Raw genomic sequence first — 19,471 nt, 5'->3', positions numbered from 1 at the left:
TGAACTTGTTTATTTAAAGTTTTCTTCATGAAAAGAAGTAACATTGCCACAATATCAGTAGATTCCTGTATGCTAGGCAAACTATGCAGATCAATTATTAAACCAACTGAATCCCAGTTTGCCATTCTATGCTGTATAAATAACGACAACTTCATCATGATGTGCATTAAAATATCAACCCTTAAAGTTGCCTTTTTGTCTTCTTTCAGGTCTATTGTGAGAAATAACTTCACACCAATTTGGATTTAAAGTATATTTGCTCCTACAACATCAATATCAGTGATGTGAAGTTTGTTTACAAATGCCACTGCCCCCTGTCTATTGATAAGCCCCAGCCATGGAGACAGCACTTTTGTCTGGGGGAGGGGGGCAAGGAGTGCAGAGGAAAGGTCAGTTTCAATAGTCCAGCAACTAAGATTCTCCATTAAAAGAAACCTAAAATGTGGTGCAAACTGTAATGTGTAGATAAAAAGGAATCAATACATTTAATCATGACTATTTGAAGACAATAAGACAAGGAGCACAATTGACCATTCGACCCATCAAGTCCGCTCTCTGCCATTCCATCAGAACTGATCTATTTTCTCTCTCAACCCCTTCTGTCTGTAATCTTTGACACCCTGACTAATCAAGAACCTATGAGTAACCTGTTGATCCTTGAAAAATGGTAATATATTCTTTAACACATTGCAGAGAGATCTATCAGAAATTTCAGAAGCTTGAAGAAAATGCAAGAGTCTGCAGATGCTGCAAATCCAGAGCAACACATACAAAATGCTGAAAGGATTCAGCAGATCAGGCAGTATAGGAATGGAAATGAATAAACAGTCGACATTTTAATTGTGCACACTTTATTATTGTTAGTTCTTTTTTATCAAATATCAATCATTTTTATTGCTGTTGAGAATATCATTTGAAACTTCTACAGGTTTTGAATACATATATAGAAATATATTTATTGATTAAGACGAGTGGATGAATGGTTTAACTTTGTAGTTGATCTATGTGCTTATTAATTCTTCAGCTGGTAATATTTACTAAATCAATATGTTCTATTTTACAAAATGATTATAGCCACAGCATTTATTTCATGAGATGCACATCACAGTTTATATCGGTAAAACATTGAATCCTGTAAGTAACTCAATTATTACAGATTTGTCCATTCTTTTAGAAATAATAATTGGTTGAGCTTACAAAGTTTCTCTGAAACTTATAAAACAAGAGACACAAGAAAGATACTGCCCATTTTAAATGTTCATAGTGACTACATGGAGGGACATTTGTGTTTGTAGATAATTGCACAGACCTGTATCTCTTCATTCTCCACTCTGGGTTCTTCTGTCGTCACATTGTTGTTAAATTCTAGAAGCAGAAGATCTGAACCTAAGGCTAACGGAAAAGAAATCTCCAGCCTCCTTACCCCGTCTTGTTCAGGTATTGTTTCAGAACAGAGTCGCAGAAAAGTTTGATCACCGGCCTGCAGCTATTTTGATCAACTATACTGAAAGACCTAAGGAATTTCGGATCTAATTTACATACGATATGCATGTATATAATATGTATAAATCATCATGACACACGAATAAGTAATCTTTGAAGTTTTTTTTCTCTCGAAACAAACCAATTCACGTTTCCTGGAACGAAACTGGTTTCTGTTTTCGGCATTCAGTGATGTTTTACCCAAGCTCCGGCCCCGCCTGATCAGTTTGGCCTCAATACTCCTAAAGATCAGAATGCTGGTGAGAAACGCACCAACTTCCACCCACCCAACTTTGAATACATGTGCAAGTGTTGGTATACAGAAACGTGGTCTGCTTCCCTTTTAAGTATTCTGGGTAAGGGAGGTATTTCGCGACTGGCTGTCTGGACGTGTTGTTTTGGGGAGAGTCAGCGTGGTCTAGTCCGATCCTCTTTTTACCGGTCGTTTGCGAGGGGTTTAAACTGGTCGCTTCCACATTCCTGTCCAGGGCAAAGTAACTAAATCTCGCTGAAGGATTTCTGGTGATAGACAAGAACAATATAAAGAATGTGAGAGACGCGCTCACCGCCAGTGCTAATTTTGGTTGTTAGTTGGATTAAATATTTCGCAAGATCGCGACCCAGGCTGAGTACATTATCGACTGAATTCCTATACTTTAGGAGCGTGTAAAACGACCAAGGTCGGAATCCAGCGGGATCCTTGCCAAGTTTATAACTTATTTAACTATTTCAATAGTTTATTGGGCTAAACCGTTAACATATCGGGATCCAGGAAACCGGTTCGGAGGTCGGAGTTTTAAGTAATTAAAAAAGCGGAGAAAGTGTGTCGGTGGTTGGCGGCGGGGAGAGGAGGGGGAGGGGTGCCTAGGAGGAAGCTTATCTTCCGTTGTGTAGTCTTAGGTTTCTTTCTCTCGTCTGCTGGAACTTGACAGTGGGAAAGGAAACTAGCTTGGCCGGGAGCGGGGAAAATGTGAGTGATTTGGGAAGAGAAAAGGCCCCGCGGCTTTCGCCTTTGTTGTTGTTAGGAATGCGGAAACTGTGCTTGTGTCAACTGTTGAAGAGGGTCACATTCAGGCGCCGTGGGAAAGAAAAATTACAACTGTTGCTTCCCCCCCGTGCGCCGGAGGCAGCTTTGCGGCGTAAAAAAGAAGGGAGTGAAGAGGAAGAGGCTGGGATGGGAAATGCGGGGAAGGCTCCACACTGGTCGAAAGAAAGCATATCCTACATTCGGCACCCCCTCGTTTTCATTTCTCTTAACAACAGAGACCGGGGCCGGCCCCTCTCCCCTTCCCCCTCCCCCTCCCCACCACCACCCCGCAGGTCCTCATTCACACTTGGTAGAGTCTCAGCATCTACCTGTGTGGCCCAGTCTGGAGCGAACGGGGGAGGGCACATGCCCACGTTCGACTGATTGTCGGCTGGTCTTTTGAACGGACATTAGATTCCAGCTTAACCTTGTTAATCGGCGGGCAGCTTTGAATGTGTGCGTATTTATGTGTGTGTGTATGCAATATTCTGTACATGTGTTTCATATGTATGTGCGTGCCTGCGTATCTCTATGTCTGTGTGTGTGTTTTATACACATATATGTTATACATATAACATATATCATACATACATATCTGTGTGTGCACGCACGGTCTTGCTACAGTAAGCTTTATTTTGGTGTGTAAGTTGTCCCGGTCGGCGTCCCCAGATGTCCCAGTCGCCCAGAACTTCCTTTCTTCCCGTGCCTTACAAGCAGCCGGGTGTGTGTTCCTCTGACACCGCGGGGCTGGGTGGTGTTAAAACTAGCTAGTTTAGCAGCGGGGCTCGGGTGGGTGGGTGGGATGCGAGAGTATGTGGAGTATCTTTGCCCTAAAGCTGGGGGAAGTGGTTACTCGTCTCTTGCACACCACCCAGGAGAAGAGTGCGGGTGTTCAATGAATGGGGCCTCCCCGACGCCGACCCTCCGTTACCTTCTCTCTCTCTCTCTCTCTCTCTCTCTCTCTCGCTCCCTCCTTACCCCCCCCACCACCATCTCCCTCCCTCCTCCCTCCTCCCCCACCCCAGAGGGATCTCACTGCTTGCTGAATGCTCTGTATTTTCATTACAACACGTGCGAAAGACGGCCGTTGTGCGCATGCTTTAAAACCCCGAAAGGGTGCAGTCCAGTGCGGCCGGAGGTGTGTGCAGGCAGCCGGAGCATCCCGCCCGTGGCGGGTGGACGCAGGGAACGCGGGCCGGCCGGCTGGTGGTCGTTCGTGTTTCACCGTGCCGATGCTCTCAACTTTCCAGACAGCGCCGCTCAACTTTCAATGGTAGACCATCGTTCCCTCAACTGAACACGTTTAGCGTTGTTTGCTCCTTCACTGCGAGCCGTTCATTAACGACCAACCACGATGGGTTCCTTTGCACTGCTCCCGTGGACTTTACTAACGCGTCTCTTGTTTCCTCCCCACCCCATCCAGATGTGATCTGTCCGAAGATCCACCCAGCTCGTTTCTCGTCTCTTGAGTGTCGGACAGCGGGGGACCATGGACGCCAAGGAGGGCAGTTTCTCGGAGCGCTACGAGCCAGTGGCTGAGATCGGGGAGGGAGCGTACGGCAAGGTTTACAAGGCCAGGGACAGGAAACACGAAGGTCGCTTCGTGGCTCTGAAGAAAGTCCGGGTGCAGACTGGGGAGGAGGGGATGCCGCTCTCTACCATCCGTGAGGTGGCCGTGCTCCGGCAGCTGGAGTCCTTTGAACATCCCAACGTGGTCAGGTGAGCGAAATGGACAGCTCCCGTGAGCTCGGGCACCTCTCCGTCTCCAAATGTGAAAAACCTTGCAGGCGGGCAGGGAGGAACGACCTTCTGAGCCGGTAACCCCCGTCCGGCACCCCCTCCCGAGAATAGAGGTTACTGACAAAATGCCCCCATTGTTGGTTTGAATTTACAGTCTGTAGGCGACTGGGAGACAACTATGTTTCAGTTAGATAGGATTATAGCTAAAGGCCAAATGGAGATTTGAAAGTTTGTCAGTTTAGTGGGACAGCGGGTGTCTGGAGCGGGACCGTCAGGTGCGAAACCCCTTCAGCGGACGATGTCCCCGGAAACACGGCACTTCCTCCGCGGCAGGCGGCACTCTGGTACTGACTGACAGCACCAAAAAAAGTAGGAAGCGTACGAGTACGCTCTTCCTAGTCCAGCGAATTATTTTGTTTCATTTTAAAGCATTAGTTCAGGGTATCCAGGTTAAGCCCGGAACGATAACACATCACCATACGGTCGTGTAGAAGGGTTTTCCCTTAACACCAAATAAGTTTTTCTGTTTAATTTGCAAACCCACCAGCTAATTCCCCGTTAAAGAGTTTGCGTAGAGATAAAGGGTTAATGTATGAGGAGTATTTGATGACTCTGGGTCTTTATTCACTGTAGATTTGAAGATTAAGGGGGGGATCTCATTGAAAACTTATCCAATATTGAAAGGCCTAGACAAAGTGGACGTGGAGAGGATGTTCCCAATCATTGGGGGAGTCTAGGACCAGAGGGTGGTGAATGTGTGGAATTCATTGCCACAGACGGCTGTTAGGGTATCAGAGGTTATGGGGGAAGGCAGGATAATGGGATTGAGAAACTGAAGAGCAGACTCCAAGGACCGACAGTCCTAATTGTTCTATATCTTCTGGTCTGTTTATTTTGGGATATAAGCGTATAGTTTAATCTAACTGGTGCCTTTTCGATTACGTTTATCATCACGGTCTATGCACCTCCCAACATCTAAGAAAAAAGATCCCCATTTTATAAATCCCCGCCCGCGCCGCTTGAGCGGGGGCGAGTGCCCCCGAAACGTGAAACGGATCTGGTGACACGGAGAAAAGTTTTGTGCAAATTAGGCGAAACTGCTAGCGGAGTTTCCAAGGGTCGAAAGAGAGTCGCTCGTCCGCAGAGCGGGCCCGCGGGCCAGAGGCCGCCATGGGACAGCATGGTGGGACGGGGCCGACCGCGACTACCGGCTTTAAAGCGACATTTGGAAAGTCTGGGCCTTCGGGGTCGCCCCTTTGTATTGAGCGGGTTCGCATCACTTCTCCCTTTCACGTCCGCTTTGCCTCGGTTGCCCCTGCGGCGTCCGCGCTTCTATCAGCACCTCTCAAAATTAAAAGTAATTTTATTAAAGTACACATATGTAACCATGGATAACCGCGAGATTCATTTTCTGGTGGGTATTCACTGTAAATACAAGAAACACGACAGAATCAATGAAAGACCGCCCCCAACAGGCCGGGCAAACAACCAATGTGCAAAAGACAACGAACTGCTTATACAAAAGAGAAAAAAAGAAATAATACAAAATAAATACGCAATAAATATCGGGAACCTGAGATGAAGAGTTCCTGAAAGTGCGCCAATGGGTGGGAGGCATAGTTTAGTGAGTGAAGTTATCCTCTCTGGTTCAAGAGCCTGGTGGTTGAGGGTGATAATTGGTTTACCGACAAGCTGCGTCGAGACCCAGGCAGCATTGAATCGCGCACAGCGGCGCTCGCAAAGAAAACACAAGCAAATCTAGAGACCCGCAGCCTTCCAATTACTTAAGGTTGATAAAGCTATTCAGGGAAATTCCCCAAAGACCTAATTTTAGATGAGTGTACTTTTTCACAAGCCTTTTATTGGAAACATGGTGCGTATTCGCGGATGACTGTGAACCGATCTTTTTCCCTTTGATTTTTACTGTACGGGAGAGCTTCGTTGGGCGTTGATTTAATCGTGTAATTTGCATACAGCTGCAGAATAGTCTTACCTTTTGAATGCGCGTTTGGATTTTAATTTGATTGCGTAAACCACCTTGTAGAATGGAAGTTTTGAATTTCTCGTAGTAATGTGAGTTACCAACATTGGTGGCAGATAAATCTCTTTGGGGCAGGCCAGTGAGTAAAACCATCTTATTCTTCGTATTAAATGGCTTTATGTCATGTCTCATTTCATTGCAAATGTCATATCCCCTGCCAGTCCTGTCCTAGTCATCATTTTATTCTGGGTGAGTTTCGAAGCATACTTCCTTTCTCAAACTTTTTTGTTATTTCTCCTAAAAACCCACAAGTTAACGCTGAATACTGATGGTTCTGCAGTTTTCAGATTTGACTTTTGCATTTCTAAAGCAGAAGTTAATTCCTGAACATTTATAATATCTTAGTTCCCCTTAGTTAGACAGTCAAACCTTATATATTCATTTCAGCATCATCATGTGTAGTGTGGTATGACATGGGCAATCACCATCTTTAATCTGATTTATTAACTCATAAATATTAAAACGTGTACTTCAGGACATGAGTGATGGTTACACCACGGACTTGATGAAGGGTCTTGGCCTGAATCATCTATAGATACTGCCTTACCTGCTGAGTTCCTCTAGTGATTTTTGTGCATAAGGGACCAAGAAACTGCCCACCGTCTGACAAAAACCTCAAGGCATCAGCAAGCTTCATGGAATGCAGATCTGTGTCTATCCTGGACTGAATTTCCAAAATACCACACTTGTCTACCTGTGCATCCAAAATAAATGTTAACAAGCTTCATCAGGACTTGATACACAGGTAAAATAATGGAGGAACTTCGCAAGTCAGGTCGCATCCCGAGGGGAAAAATCAGTTGATGTTTTGGGCCAAGACCCATCATCTAAGAAGAGTCCACAACAGGTCGTCAAAACTGCCCAACACGTCACTGGCACCAGCCTACCTTCAATCAAAGACAGAAGGGTGCCGGAAAAGGGCCAGTAACATCCTGAAGGATCCCAGCCACCCTGCTCATGGACTGTTTGTCCCACTCCCATCAGGGAGAAGGCTACTTTGCATTCACACCAGATCTACCAGACCTAAACACAGTTACTTTCCCCAAACAATACGGTTGATCAACATCCCAACCACTACCCTACCCCTCTACACCCTCAACCACCACTACTTTCTCATTTCCTGTTAGTTACCTTTGTACAGACACTCCTGTGCCTGACTTCACTTTATGGACATACAATCAATATATAAGCTATCTTGTATATTTATATTTATTGTGTTTTTTAAAATTATATTATCATGGTCTTTGTCTTACTGAGTTCTTTGAGCTGCATTGGACCTGGAGTTACAATTATTTTGTTCTCCTTTACATGGATTGTACACTCATAAAGTGATGCTAGGCACAGGAGTGTTGTACAGAAGGGAAATTACTGTCAGGATATGATACAGTCATAGTAATCTATAAACTGCAGTGATGGATTAGGAGCTTTACAGAGGGACTGCTTTGTAATGGTCATCACTGTTGGTGTATAGAGGGCACAGCAAGCCAGAATTGAGTGACTGAGGATTTGCAGAGACAGGAGTTGTCTGAAATGTGTGTCAGAGAGACTTGAAAAGAATGGAAGATGCAGCAAGCGAGTGCTTTAATACATATGGGGAGTTTTATCAGACGGGCATAGCAGTTAGTGTCACATGTAACAGTGCCTGCGATCAGGGTTTAATTCCGGCCGCTGGCTGTCAGGAGTTTGTAGGTTCTCTGCACGACCGCACGGATTTCCTCTGGGAGCTTTGTTTGGTCTCCTCGTATTCCAAAGCCATGCGGGCGAAGGTTGGAGGGTTGTGGGCGTGCGATATTGACGGTGGAAGCATGGTGACGCTTGCGGACTGTCCAGTGCAATCCTTGATGATTTGATGCATTTCGCTGCATGTACATGTAACAAATGATGATAGTCTTAATCTTCGTATGTGGGGGTGATAACGGCCAAACAGCAACATGACATGAGCTACCCGGTGGTGATAAGAGGCAGACTGAGTAAGAACAGGACAGCAGTGTGTGGTATGATTGAAAAGTGAATTACAGAAAAACAACAAAGTGCTTGGGAGACATTTGAAAGGCAGTGATAAAAACAAGAGGGGCAGTCAGAAAGGTGTTTTAGAGAACTGCAGTAATTATGAGATGATAAAAATAAAATAACATAAGCATTAAATACATGCACAAGTGTACTTGACCCTGGTCGATTGTCATAAACTAGATATATTTCAATGTGCATGTCAGGGTCACATTAGTGACTTCATCCATGAATTACTGTGAGCTCAGGCCTTTATTTATTCAAAATCTATTCCAGATAACCAAGAACTCTTTGCTTATTAAATCTGCAAAGAACTTATGGTAGAAAATGTCATTTTTAGCCATCTGATAAGAATATAATTTTTGTGACTGAAATTTCAATCTAGAATTGAATTTTATCATTAGCAGAAGAACTCAATTCTTGTTAATTTTATAGCTAGAAATTTGTGGAAGGTCTGTGAATCCAGATTCCTCATTTAATTTTTGGTGACTTGATCTGAAAAGGGATCACATTCCTACATTTTAAAAAACATAGGTTTAATAAGATTGACATAGTTTGTAGTGACAGCAAGTGCTTTGCAATAAATAATATAATGTTTCAAAAGCTATATTACAATAAGGATATATAAAATTATTAAATAGTAGTGCAAAAAGAAAGCAAAATAATCCTTAAGAAACACCTGCAACATTGCAAGAATCAGTTTTTGTTGTATATATCAAATTATCTTGATAGCCACAAGTATCTAAATCTTAAATATGAAATTATCTGTTAATAAAGCCCAGTATTAAGCCTCGTGAGCTAACAGAAACGTGCCAATGAAAAGAGTGCCACGCGATTTGTAATATATATCATTTGTTATTTTTGCCATGTTGTATGACGTAGGGAAACATTGTCTCATTTGTTCTTGGCAATTTTTTCTACAGAAGTGCTTTGCCATGATTGTCTTCTGGGCAATGCCTTCACCAGACTGGCTTCTGTGGTCACGTGACCAGGACTTGGTATATGCACCAGGTCGTGGATGCGAGGGTTTGTGATATACAGGTTTCCCCCGCCATCCGAAGGTGGAGCATTCCTATGAAACGGTTCGTAAGCCAGAAGGTCGTAAAGCGAAGAAGCAATTACCATTTATTTATATGGAAAAAATTTGTGAGCGTTCACAGATCCAAAGATAACCTACCAAATCATGCCAAATAACACATAAAACCTAAAATAACAGTAACATATAGTAAAAGCAGGGACAACTTCCACAAGCCAAACTCACTTTGTCCTTACTTCGTTCACCACAATCGAAACACTCAATTATGTCTAGTTTTACGCTAAGTATAACACCCCTACGAGCTCTTTTAGGCTTTTCCGATACAGTACCGTAGAACTCATCTTGCTAATGGATGCTCGCAGGCATGTGTTTAAGCAATGCCGGCGAGAATGCTGTGCCGAATCCCGGGGAGAGTGGCTGCTCGGGGCGCGCGCTGCTTTTTTTCGTGACCGTGAAAACACCTCCTGTTAGCGAAAACAGGGAACTAATGTAGGTCTCTCGTAACAGTGAGGTTTCGTAAAGTGAACGTTCGAAAAGCAGGGGACACCTGTCGTACATCCACCAGCTGGTCCCATGGCTTCACGTGACCCTGATCGGTGGGGGAGGGCTAAGCAGGTGCTCCATCTTGCCCAAGGGTGACCTGCAGGCTGGTAGAGGGAAGGAGTGCCTTACACCTGCTTTGGTGGAGATGTATCTCCACCCTAACACCCTATAATATGTATACCCCTCAGGTATACCCAGCTGAGGAAATGCCACATCAACCTGAATGGATGGGAGAAATGAGCACAGGTTAGGGAAAACTGGAGAAAGACTGTCTATGAGGGGGCCGCACAGCTCGAAGAACACCTCCACTGTGCCGCTAAGATTAAGTGTCTTCAACATAAGGAAAGACTGGGAAAGGCCCAACCAGCTCCATCCCCTACCACCTCACCTGCCAGCATTCCAATAGGAGTGACCGCAAGTGACCAGGTCAACCACCAGGAGAGGAATCATACTCGACTACGAGTGATCACTGATGATGATATATTCATTCCCCTTCTAACATTGTTTTGTTCTGTGTTTCGTGACTGGTTTCAGCACAGTTACACAGAATACAAGTCATTGCACATGGTTTACACTGGTCAAAATACAAACTTTAGCCTCGTTTCATAGAGCTATTAAACTCAGCATGTGTAGCTGACTCATTACTTGCATTACAACCAATGTAAAGCAGTAATTTAAACATATTCAGAACAAATTCATTCATCTTAAACAATTCCTGAACACTGCGGGTGAGCTTATGAATGTATTTAAATTATTTAAGTAGTATAGTATGCAGGAATATATTTAAATCATTATAATTAATGACAATTAATTAAAATAATTATTCATTATACATGAATCCCACCTCTAAATATTAAAGTTCACCTTTATTTGTTCATAACATACAGTGAATTCTGTCGTTTGCATTAATGACCAGCAAAATCTGAGGATGTTTTGAAGTACTGAGTGAGAGAGTGACATCTTGCAGGCTTGCAAGTTTCATCAGGAGAGAGTTAGTGGTGTGTTCCTTGTGTGAGATATGGGAACTTTGGGAGATCTTCAGTGACCCTGATAACTACACCATCTCTAAGTGCTCCAGTTAAGGAACTGGAGCTGCAGCTCAATGACGTTATGCTCATACGGGAGAATGAAGGGGTGATAGATGGGAACTGTAGGGAGGTAGTCACCCGTAAGTGACAGGAAGCAGTTACCTGCAATCCTATTTGTGACAGATGTAATATTGAGCTGGCCACTTTAATTCATATGTATTGGTCTTGTATAAAGCTAGATAACTTTTGGAGAGATGTTTTTAAAATGCTATCAAAAGTCTTGGATCTGGATCTAGAACCTAATTTGCTTACAGCAATTTTTGGGATTATCCCATCGGAAGCAGGAAACATTCCTGTTTCCGCTCAACGTATGATAGCCCTTTCGACTTTATTGGCTAGGAGAGCCATTTTATTGAAGTGGAAGGATTATAATCCACCTATGGTCTTTGGCTATTGGCTTTCCTTCTCTATGTCCTGTTTAAGTTTAGAGAAAATAAGAAGTCGGACATTTGATACATCCTTTAAATTTGAGCAAATCTGGCGACCTTTTATTCAATATTTTCATTTAACTTGATTTTTTTTAAAGTTTTAGATTTGATCAGAAAGTCTTTCTTTTTTTTGGTCATATCCTCAGAATGGACTGCCCAGTCCCTTTTTTGTTTCTCTTTTATTGTATAGTGCAGTGGGGTTTTTTTCTTCATTTCAAATGCAAAGTTTTTTCTTTCCTTTTCATGAACTGATAAGAGGAGGATTGTTGTTTTCTTTTTTATTATATATTATATACCAGCTTAACACTATGTGGTTTTGATAATGGCTATCTCAATCTCAGTTTATATTGTTATTGATAGATATATTTGAGATAATCCTCTTGTTTGTATTTATATTTCTTTTAAATCAATAAAAGATGAATAAGGAAAGAAAGGAAGCAGTTATCTGGGTGACTGTCAAGGGAGGGTAAGGAAATCGGCAGTCAGTCAGTCAGTCAGTACAGAGTGCCCCAGTGGCTGTTCCCCTCGATAATAAGAATACAACTTTGGATACTGTTGGCTGGGACGACCTACCATGGAAAAGCTGCAGTGGGCATTTCTAAGGAAATGAGTCTGGATCTGTGGCTCAGAAGAGAAGGGGAAGAAGAGGAGAGCTCCAGTGATGGGGGAGTTTCATAACTGAGGGAACAGGCAAGAGGTTCTGTGGACAACAATAAGATTGCAAGGTGGTTTGTTGCCTCCTGGCCACCAGGGTCAAAGACATCTTGGATCAAGTCCACAGTGTGAGGGTGAGCAGCCAGAGGTCGTGGTCCACGTCAGTACCAATGACATGGAACGGATGGGTGGTGAGATCCTACAAAGTGAGTTCAGGGAGTTAGTTGCTAAGTTAGAACCTCCTGGGTTGTGATCTCAGGATTGCTACCCATGCCAAGTGCCAGTAAGGTCAGAGATAGGAAGATTATACAGTTTAACATGTGGCTAAGGAGTTGATGCAGGATTTGGGATACAGGTACATAATTCATTGAAAGTGGCATCACAGGTAGATAGGGTCATATAGAAAGAGTACAGGAGATGGGATGTTATGTTAATGATGTATTAGTCAATGGTGAGGACAAATTTGGAGTATTGTGTGCAGTTTTGCTCAGTGAAGATGTAAACAAGGTTGAAGGAGTACAGGGTGTGGAGCACCTGAACTACAGTACAAGGAGAGATTTGAATTGGTTAGAACTAGCAACTAGCAGACACCAACGACACTGGAGGCTTTTTCAAGGCAACTAAAGCTATTTTTGACCCATCCACTCACGATCAAGCCCCTCTCAAAAGCAAAGATGGTTCAACCATCCTGAAGAGCAATGCTGACATCATATCCAGATGGAGGGAGCACTTTGAAGATCATCTAAATCAAACTGTCTCATTTGAGAGGAATGTGATTAACAACATTCCAAAGCAGCCTGTTGATGACTCCCTAAGCAAAATACCAACACTTGAAGAAGTCAAAGAAGCCATCAAAACCTTGAAAAACAACAAGGCCGCTGGACTCGATGGAATACCAGCCGAGGTCTACAAAATTGGAGGTAACCCGCTGCATTACCATCTGCATGAACTTCTCATCAAGATCTGGATAAATGAAGACGTACCAGCAGACTTTAGAGACTCAGGAATCTTTACCATCTACAAAAGGAAAGGCGATCGATCTGAATGTGGAAACTATCGTGGAATTTCCCTGCTAGCAACAGCAGGAAAGATCCTCACCCGCATCATGAACAACTGGCTCAAGCCTTTAGCTGAGAAGCTCCTTCAGGGACACAAGCCGATTTTAGACCATCACATGGAGCAATCAACATGATCTTCACAATGCGACAACTACAAGAAAAATGTTGTGAACAACTTCAACCTTTGTACATGGCATTCATTGACCTCACCAAAGCCTTTGACTTGGTATCAAGGGAACTCCTATGGGATGTCCTATCCACCTGTGGATGCCCTGAAAAGTACATTTGAATCCTGAGACTCATCCACGATGGCATGCTTGCCAGGGTCATGGTCAGCAACAGTAACTGTGAGCCTTTTCAAGTTATATCAGGAGTTAAACAGGGATGTGTGATTGCCCCAACTCTGTTCACCATCTTCATTGCGACAATCATCCACATCATCAAGGACAACCTACCCCCAGGAATCGAAATTGTCTACAGAACAGATGGCAGACTTTTCAATCTTGCCCATCTCAAGCCCAAAGACAAGACATCCACGAGTTCCCTCATCGAGTTCCAATACGCAGATGACAACAGTGTTGCAGCTCTCTCAGAAAACCACCTACAACAGATTCTGACTGCCTTCAACCGTGCATACATGAAACTTGGACTTGCCATCAATTCCAAGAAAACTCAGATCATCTACCAACTGAGACAAATCGGATAGAACCATCAATTCAACTTTGCGAAACTACCCTGGAAAACATGGACGACTTTCCGTATCTTGGAAGTCACCTCTCCTCCAATGTCGACCTTAATGACGAGATCCAACATTGTCTTAAATGTGCTGGAACAGCTTTTGGACGTCTCCAAACAAGAGTCTTTCATGATCGTGACATCTGAACAGACACCAAAATGTTAGTGTACAAAGCAGTGGTAATCCCAACGCTCCTCTATGCATCAGAAACCTGGACAACATACTGACGACATCTGAAGGCACTTGAAAAGTTCCATCAACGTTGTCTTCAAAACATCTTAAATATCAGCTGGGAAGATGGAAGAGCCAACGTCAGCGTGCTAAATGAAGCAAAAACAACAAGCATTGAAGCCTACGTCATCAAAAACCAACTAAGGTGGAGCAATCATGTTGTTTGGATGAAAGACGAACATCTGCCGAAACAAATCTTCTATTCCCAGCTTAAAGAAGGCAAACATAAAAGAGGGGGATAACAGAAGAGATTCAAAGATGTCTTATAAGCCAACATGAAGAAATGTAACATCGACATCAACAATTGGGAAACCAATGCCAAGAAGAAACAGCAACTTTCGAAGCCAACAGATGTGCAGAATTAGAAGAAAAGAGAAGAAAATGGAATAAGAGGTGCCAAAACCAAAGCCCGATCTGCCATCTGGAACTACCTATAAAATGTGGAAGAAGTTTCAAAGCCAAGATTGGACTCATAAGCCACGTGAGAGCCCATAAATAGATCAACAGAACGAAGACCATCACCTTGACCTCGAGGGATAACCACGACAACTTTTGTTGTTCTTTTAGACTAAAAATGTTCCTCCTGCATATTGACGTTAGATTCCATTTGCTATTTGATAGCGGATTAACAAAATTAGCAATATCGCTTTGAGCTTCCTTTCTCCTTCCATGGAATTACTTGCATCTTATGCGATGATATGGCCAGCTGGTGGCGTAGTGGCTTCAGCGCTGGACTTTGGGGTGGAAGGTCCCGAGTTCGAATCCAGCCGGCTCCCGTGCATGCTTTCCATCCGTGCTGTGTTGAGCGTCGAGCTAGCAGCTCGACCTCATAAAAAGGAAATTGGCTTCTACAGAAACATCAACAGCAAAAAGAGAGCCTATGCTCTTGTGAGTTTAAAGGCAATTTCTCTCTCTCTCTTTCTTATGCGACAATATCATCTGTCAGCTTGAGCTTCACATCCTTCATATGTACATCTAAACACAGCAAACAGACATCAGAAGTGGACCTTGTGTGAAACCACAATCTATTCCTAATCACCCTGATAAAATACTATCCCTTTAAACTGCTTTTCTAATTTCATGCATCTTAATATTGTTCATTCATCTTCCATGTTGTAGAATAATATTCATGGAAAGTATACTCACTCCAATCTATCTGTACCCTCCTTAAAAATATCTTTTGAGGATAGGGAACCCTTTGGACTTCAATGGTTTGCTATTTCTGCCATAACATAGAATATGAACTGAGTGTGATGGTGGCGTTGATAATTGCTGAAGAGAAATAGCAGATTAACAAAATCAGCAATATCACTTTGAGCTTCCTTTCTTCTTCCACGGAATTACTTTCATCTTATGCGATGATATCATTTGTCAGCTTGATCTTCACATCCTTCATATGTACATCTGAACACAGCAAACAGATATCAGAAGTGGACCTTGTGTGAAACCACTATCTATTCCTAATCACCCTGATAAAATACTATTCCTTTAAACTGCTTTTCTAATTTCACGCATCTTATATTGTTCACTCATCTTCCATGTTGTAGAATAATATTCATGGAAAGTATACTCACTCCAATCTGTCTATACCCTCCTTAAGAATTTCTTCTGAGGATAGGGAACCCTTTGGACTTCAATGGTTTGCTATTTCTGCCATAACATTTGAGTTTGATGCTGACGTTGATAATTGTTGAAGGGAAATTGAAGATCCTTGTCTCCATTTGATCAGTTAACCTGATCAAATATTTCTTCCATCTTTGGAATGTGGACAGTTTTCAGTAGAATTCACTGGATATCTACCTGGTGTAGTTTGAAATGCGTAAAGCATCTTGCCTGAGATCAGGTGAAATTGGAAGATAACAAAATATGTTTTTCAAACACCTGATAAATATTGCGGTGAACCAAAGTCCAAGGTACATTTATTTATCGAAGTATGTATGCAGTATACAGCTCTGAGTTTCATCTTCCCCACAGACAGCCATGAAACAAGAAGAGCCATGGAACCGACATGGAAAAAGCATCAAACATCAAAGCCCCTATGCAATGTATATGTGTGTGTTTGGTAGTTTAGTGGTTAGAGTAAAGTTACTCATTACCAGCAGTCCAGGTTCAGTTCCTGCTGCTGACTGTATACTGCCCCCCGTGCCCGTGTGGGTTTTCTTCAGACATTCCAAAGATGTAGGGGTTAGTAGATTATTGGTCATCTCGGTGTAATTGGATGTTGCGGGGTCTCTGGGTCAAAGAGCCTGTTACCATGATTATTTATTTATTCTAAATAAATAATAAGATGAGGGGTTGCATTGTCCTGCCAACACCATCCCGCACCGCCTCCATTGACTGTACAGAGCCGAATGAGCTTTTCTTCCCAAACCATGTCTGCAAAGTCAGAGGCAATGACCAACAGTCTCCTGGTTGTCCTGATACCACTGGATATGGATGTTTTACGAATGGTGTGGAAAACAAAAAACTGGATCTTTCTCTAACTATTCTTCGTAAACTCTAGACACTGTTGTGCGCGAATCGCAGGAGATGAGCAGTTTGAGATACTCAAACCACCCCATCTGGAACCAGTGATCATTCTACGGTTAGGTCACTTCGATCACATTTGTTCCACATTCTGATGTTTGATCTGAACAACAGCTGGACCATGTCTGCTTGCTTTTATGCATTGATTTACTGCCACATGAATGGCTGACTAGAAATTTAGATTAACGAGCATGTGTACAGGTGTACCTAATAAAGTGGCACTGTGTAGAACTTAGACCCGGTTCCTGGCAGCTGTCATGGCCCACAATTTGAAATTACAGTTGGCTTTTATTATAACCTACAGAAAACCCTGTCTGTTTCTCCACACTTTTGGTTCCCTGCATATTTTGCTAACTCTTTGTTTTCAGTTTTGTTTTACATGATGAAGTCGTTAGAGACGTTTTATTGTTTTAGAATTGTGCCACAGGTTTCATTATCAAAACAGGTAGCTGGGTTATCCCCCCCTTCACCGTTTGTGGGGACCTGGCTGTGTTCAAATTGACACCATTTCGCCACATGACTACAATGACTGTGCTTCAAAGGCACTTTATTGGGTGTGGTGTTCTGAGGTTGTGAAGGGTAACTGTTTCACATTTAAATCACTATACCAATGCACGTTAGCATTGCGTGCAAATCTCATCTGATGAATCTATCTCACCAGTACGCTTTACTGAAAACTCTGAGCAATCACTCCTAAGAAAGTGTACTTGTAGAATCGTGCAATCTGATTAACAGAATTATGGAGCACGACAACTCAAACTAACCGTCTGCAAATTTAGTTTTTGAAACTGTTCAGCTGGACAGAATATTGCAGCAACGGTTCTCCCTGATTTTGACAACAAATAGTCAGATTGTCATTTTCTATGAACCTTGATATGAACTCTTGGAAACTGGGCCAGAAACACTGTTTAAATGTCTCAGCCATTGGTTTTTGTGCGGTTTGACAGAACTATTTAAATTTTTGATCGGTGCTTTACTCTAGGTAATTTGTTGAATATTGGTCCCAATTGGTTCCATTATCCTTGGACCAGATAGCTGTGGTCTGTAGAAAGTGCCATTACTCTGCCTTATAGATGAAACTCAGCCTTGTAGGGTCCGATCATAGTGCCATCTGTCAGGTTCTGAAAATAGTTTATTGTGATCTCAGTTAGATGTACATTGTATGCAGTCAGAGCAATAACTGATACTGATAGGACTGAAGACCTTAATGCAGAATTCATGGTGATGTCTGTTCCATAGGAAGCAGAAGTGAGTTGTGATGGAAATGAATTTGTCAATCTTGTGGTATGTGAATGGTAGATGTGTATATATCCTCTCAGTTCATTATTAATGTCAGCAGAAACTGAAAATGGTAAATATTTAAGGGATCTGTTCTGTTTGATGAAATTATAGTTTTATTGAGGGTTTCTGATTTATGGGCTAAGGGTTTGTCATTTGGTAGTGTTAAGTATGGGGCTAAAATGACTAGTGATCTTTTCCCAGTGTACCAGTTTGAGTAACTGGTATTTCCAAGGTTGGTGATGCTGCAAATGGACATGAACTCCAAGGTTCCTCTGTGCCTCCACACTGCTGGGAAATCTTTGTGCATTATTGTCTACCTGCACTGCACTGTTAAACTTCACTCTGCACTGTCATTGTTTTACCTTGTTCTACCTCAATGCACTGCGTAATGATCTGCTCTGTATGAACAGGATGCAAGACAAGCTTTTCAGTGTACCTCGGTACAGGTGACAATAATGAACCAATGCCAATTCTATTTTATATTTAATAGAATATTGAACTGGTCTCTAACAACAGTTTGCATTGCTACACACCCAGTGATTTCTCACTTCCTTCATTTCATTATTTAGCCAAGTGTTTTACAAAATAAAAATAGGAATTTTCCAAACGGTTGCTTCTGCCAAGTCAGACGGACAGCTTACTGCAATGTATTTACGTTAGAGTCAACTTCTGAGAATCGTTTCCTTGTGTACTCAATTTCAGCTGTGACTTCCACCCCTTCTCCTCACACTCTGTGATCAGTAGTCATCCACTGAGTATTCTGAACACCTCATCCATGTGCCCATCTAAGAGTCTCTTCAAAGTTTCTAATATATCTGCCTGTGCCATCATGCCTGGCTGAGCATTCCAAGCACCCTGTACTCTATATAAAAAAAACTTAACTTTGACATCCCCTGACTTTCCTCCAATCATCTTAAAGTTATCCCCTCCATTATTAACCATATCTGCCCTGGGAAAAAATCTGTGCTGTCCTCCACTCAATCTATGCCTCTTATCATCTCGTACTCCTCTGTTAAGTCACCTGTCATCCTCCTTCGCTCAGAGAAAAGTCCTAGCTCACTCAGCCTATCCTTACAAGATACTGTCTGCAGGCGCCCTGGTAAATCTCTGCACCTTCTCTAAAGCTTCCACCTCCTTCCTATTTTTTAACTGATTATCTAACAAAATATTTTAGTAATGTTTAACTTCTACAATTCTATAGGAAATTTCAGCTGAGATGCCAAGCGCGTGCCACATCTGCTGTGTAAGGTTGACCAGTAACAGATTTCATTTACACCATTTTCACCAAAAGGAAGGGGGATGTAAATCTTCTGTAAGTTCCAGGGGACAGCTATAGCTTTTCTTTCTCTCATAAAGCATAACCATTATCTTTACTGTCCACCATATCATACTAGGGGACCATTGGGAAGCTGAAATGTCTCAAAGTAGATAAGTCACCTGGACCAGGTGTAATGCATCCCAGATTTCTGAAAGAGGTGGCTGTAGAAAATATGGAGGCATTAGTAATGACCTTTCAAGAATCAATAGATTCTGGGGTGGTTCCTGAGGGCTGGAAAATGGCAGGTATCATTTCACTCTTCAAGGGAGAAAAGC

At 42.6% G+C, this 19,471-nt stretch overlaps 1 protein-coding gene across 6 annotated transcripts in view; it reads left to right on the top strand.

Moving 5' to 3' along the window:
• The first annotated feature begins 990 nt into the window (after positions 1-990).
• Positions 991-19,471, top strand: part of cdk6 (cyclin dependent kinase 6) — a 99,228-nt gene continuing 80,747 nt past the window's right edge. The window contains exons 1-2 of one of the 6 annotated variants that reach the window (XM_063069440.1): positions 991-1,838; positions 3,933-4,228. In XM_063069440.1, coding sequence (XP_062925510.1) covers positions 3,999-4,228 — 230 coding nt within the window. In that variant the 5' untranslated portion in view covers positions 991-1,838; positions 3,933-3,998. Of the gene's footprint in view, positions 1,839-1,876; positions 2,032-2,377; positions 2,453-2,787; positions 2,966-3,009; positions 3,231-3,318; positions 3,783-3,932; positions 4,229-19,471 lie in introns of those variants that run through there. The other 5 variants (XM_063069438.1, XM_063069436.1, XM_063069437.1 and 2 more) reach the window with 5 other exon arrangements.

This window comes from Mobula hypostoma, chromosome 17, assembly GCF_963921235.1.
Source record: "Mobula hypostoma chromosome 17, sMobHyp1.1, whole genome shotgun sequence".
NCBI lineage: Eukaryota > Metazoa > Chordata > Chondrichthyes > Myliobatiformes > Myliobatidae > Mobula > Mobula hypostoma.
Note: the sequence above shows the minus strand (reverse complement) of the source record. Positions and strands in the feature narration are given on the sequence as shown.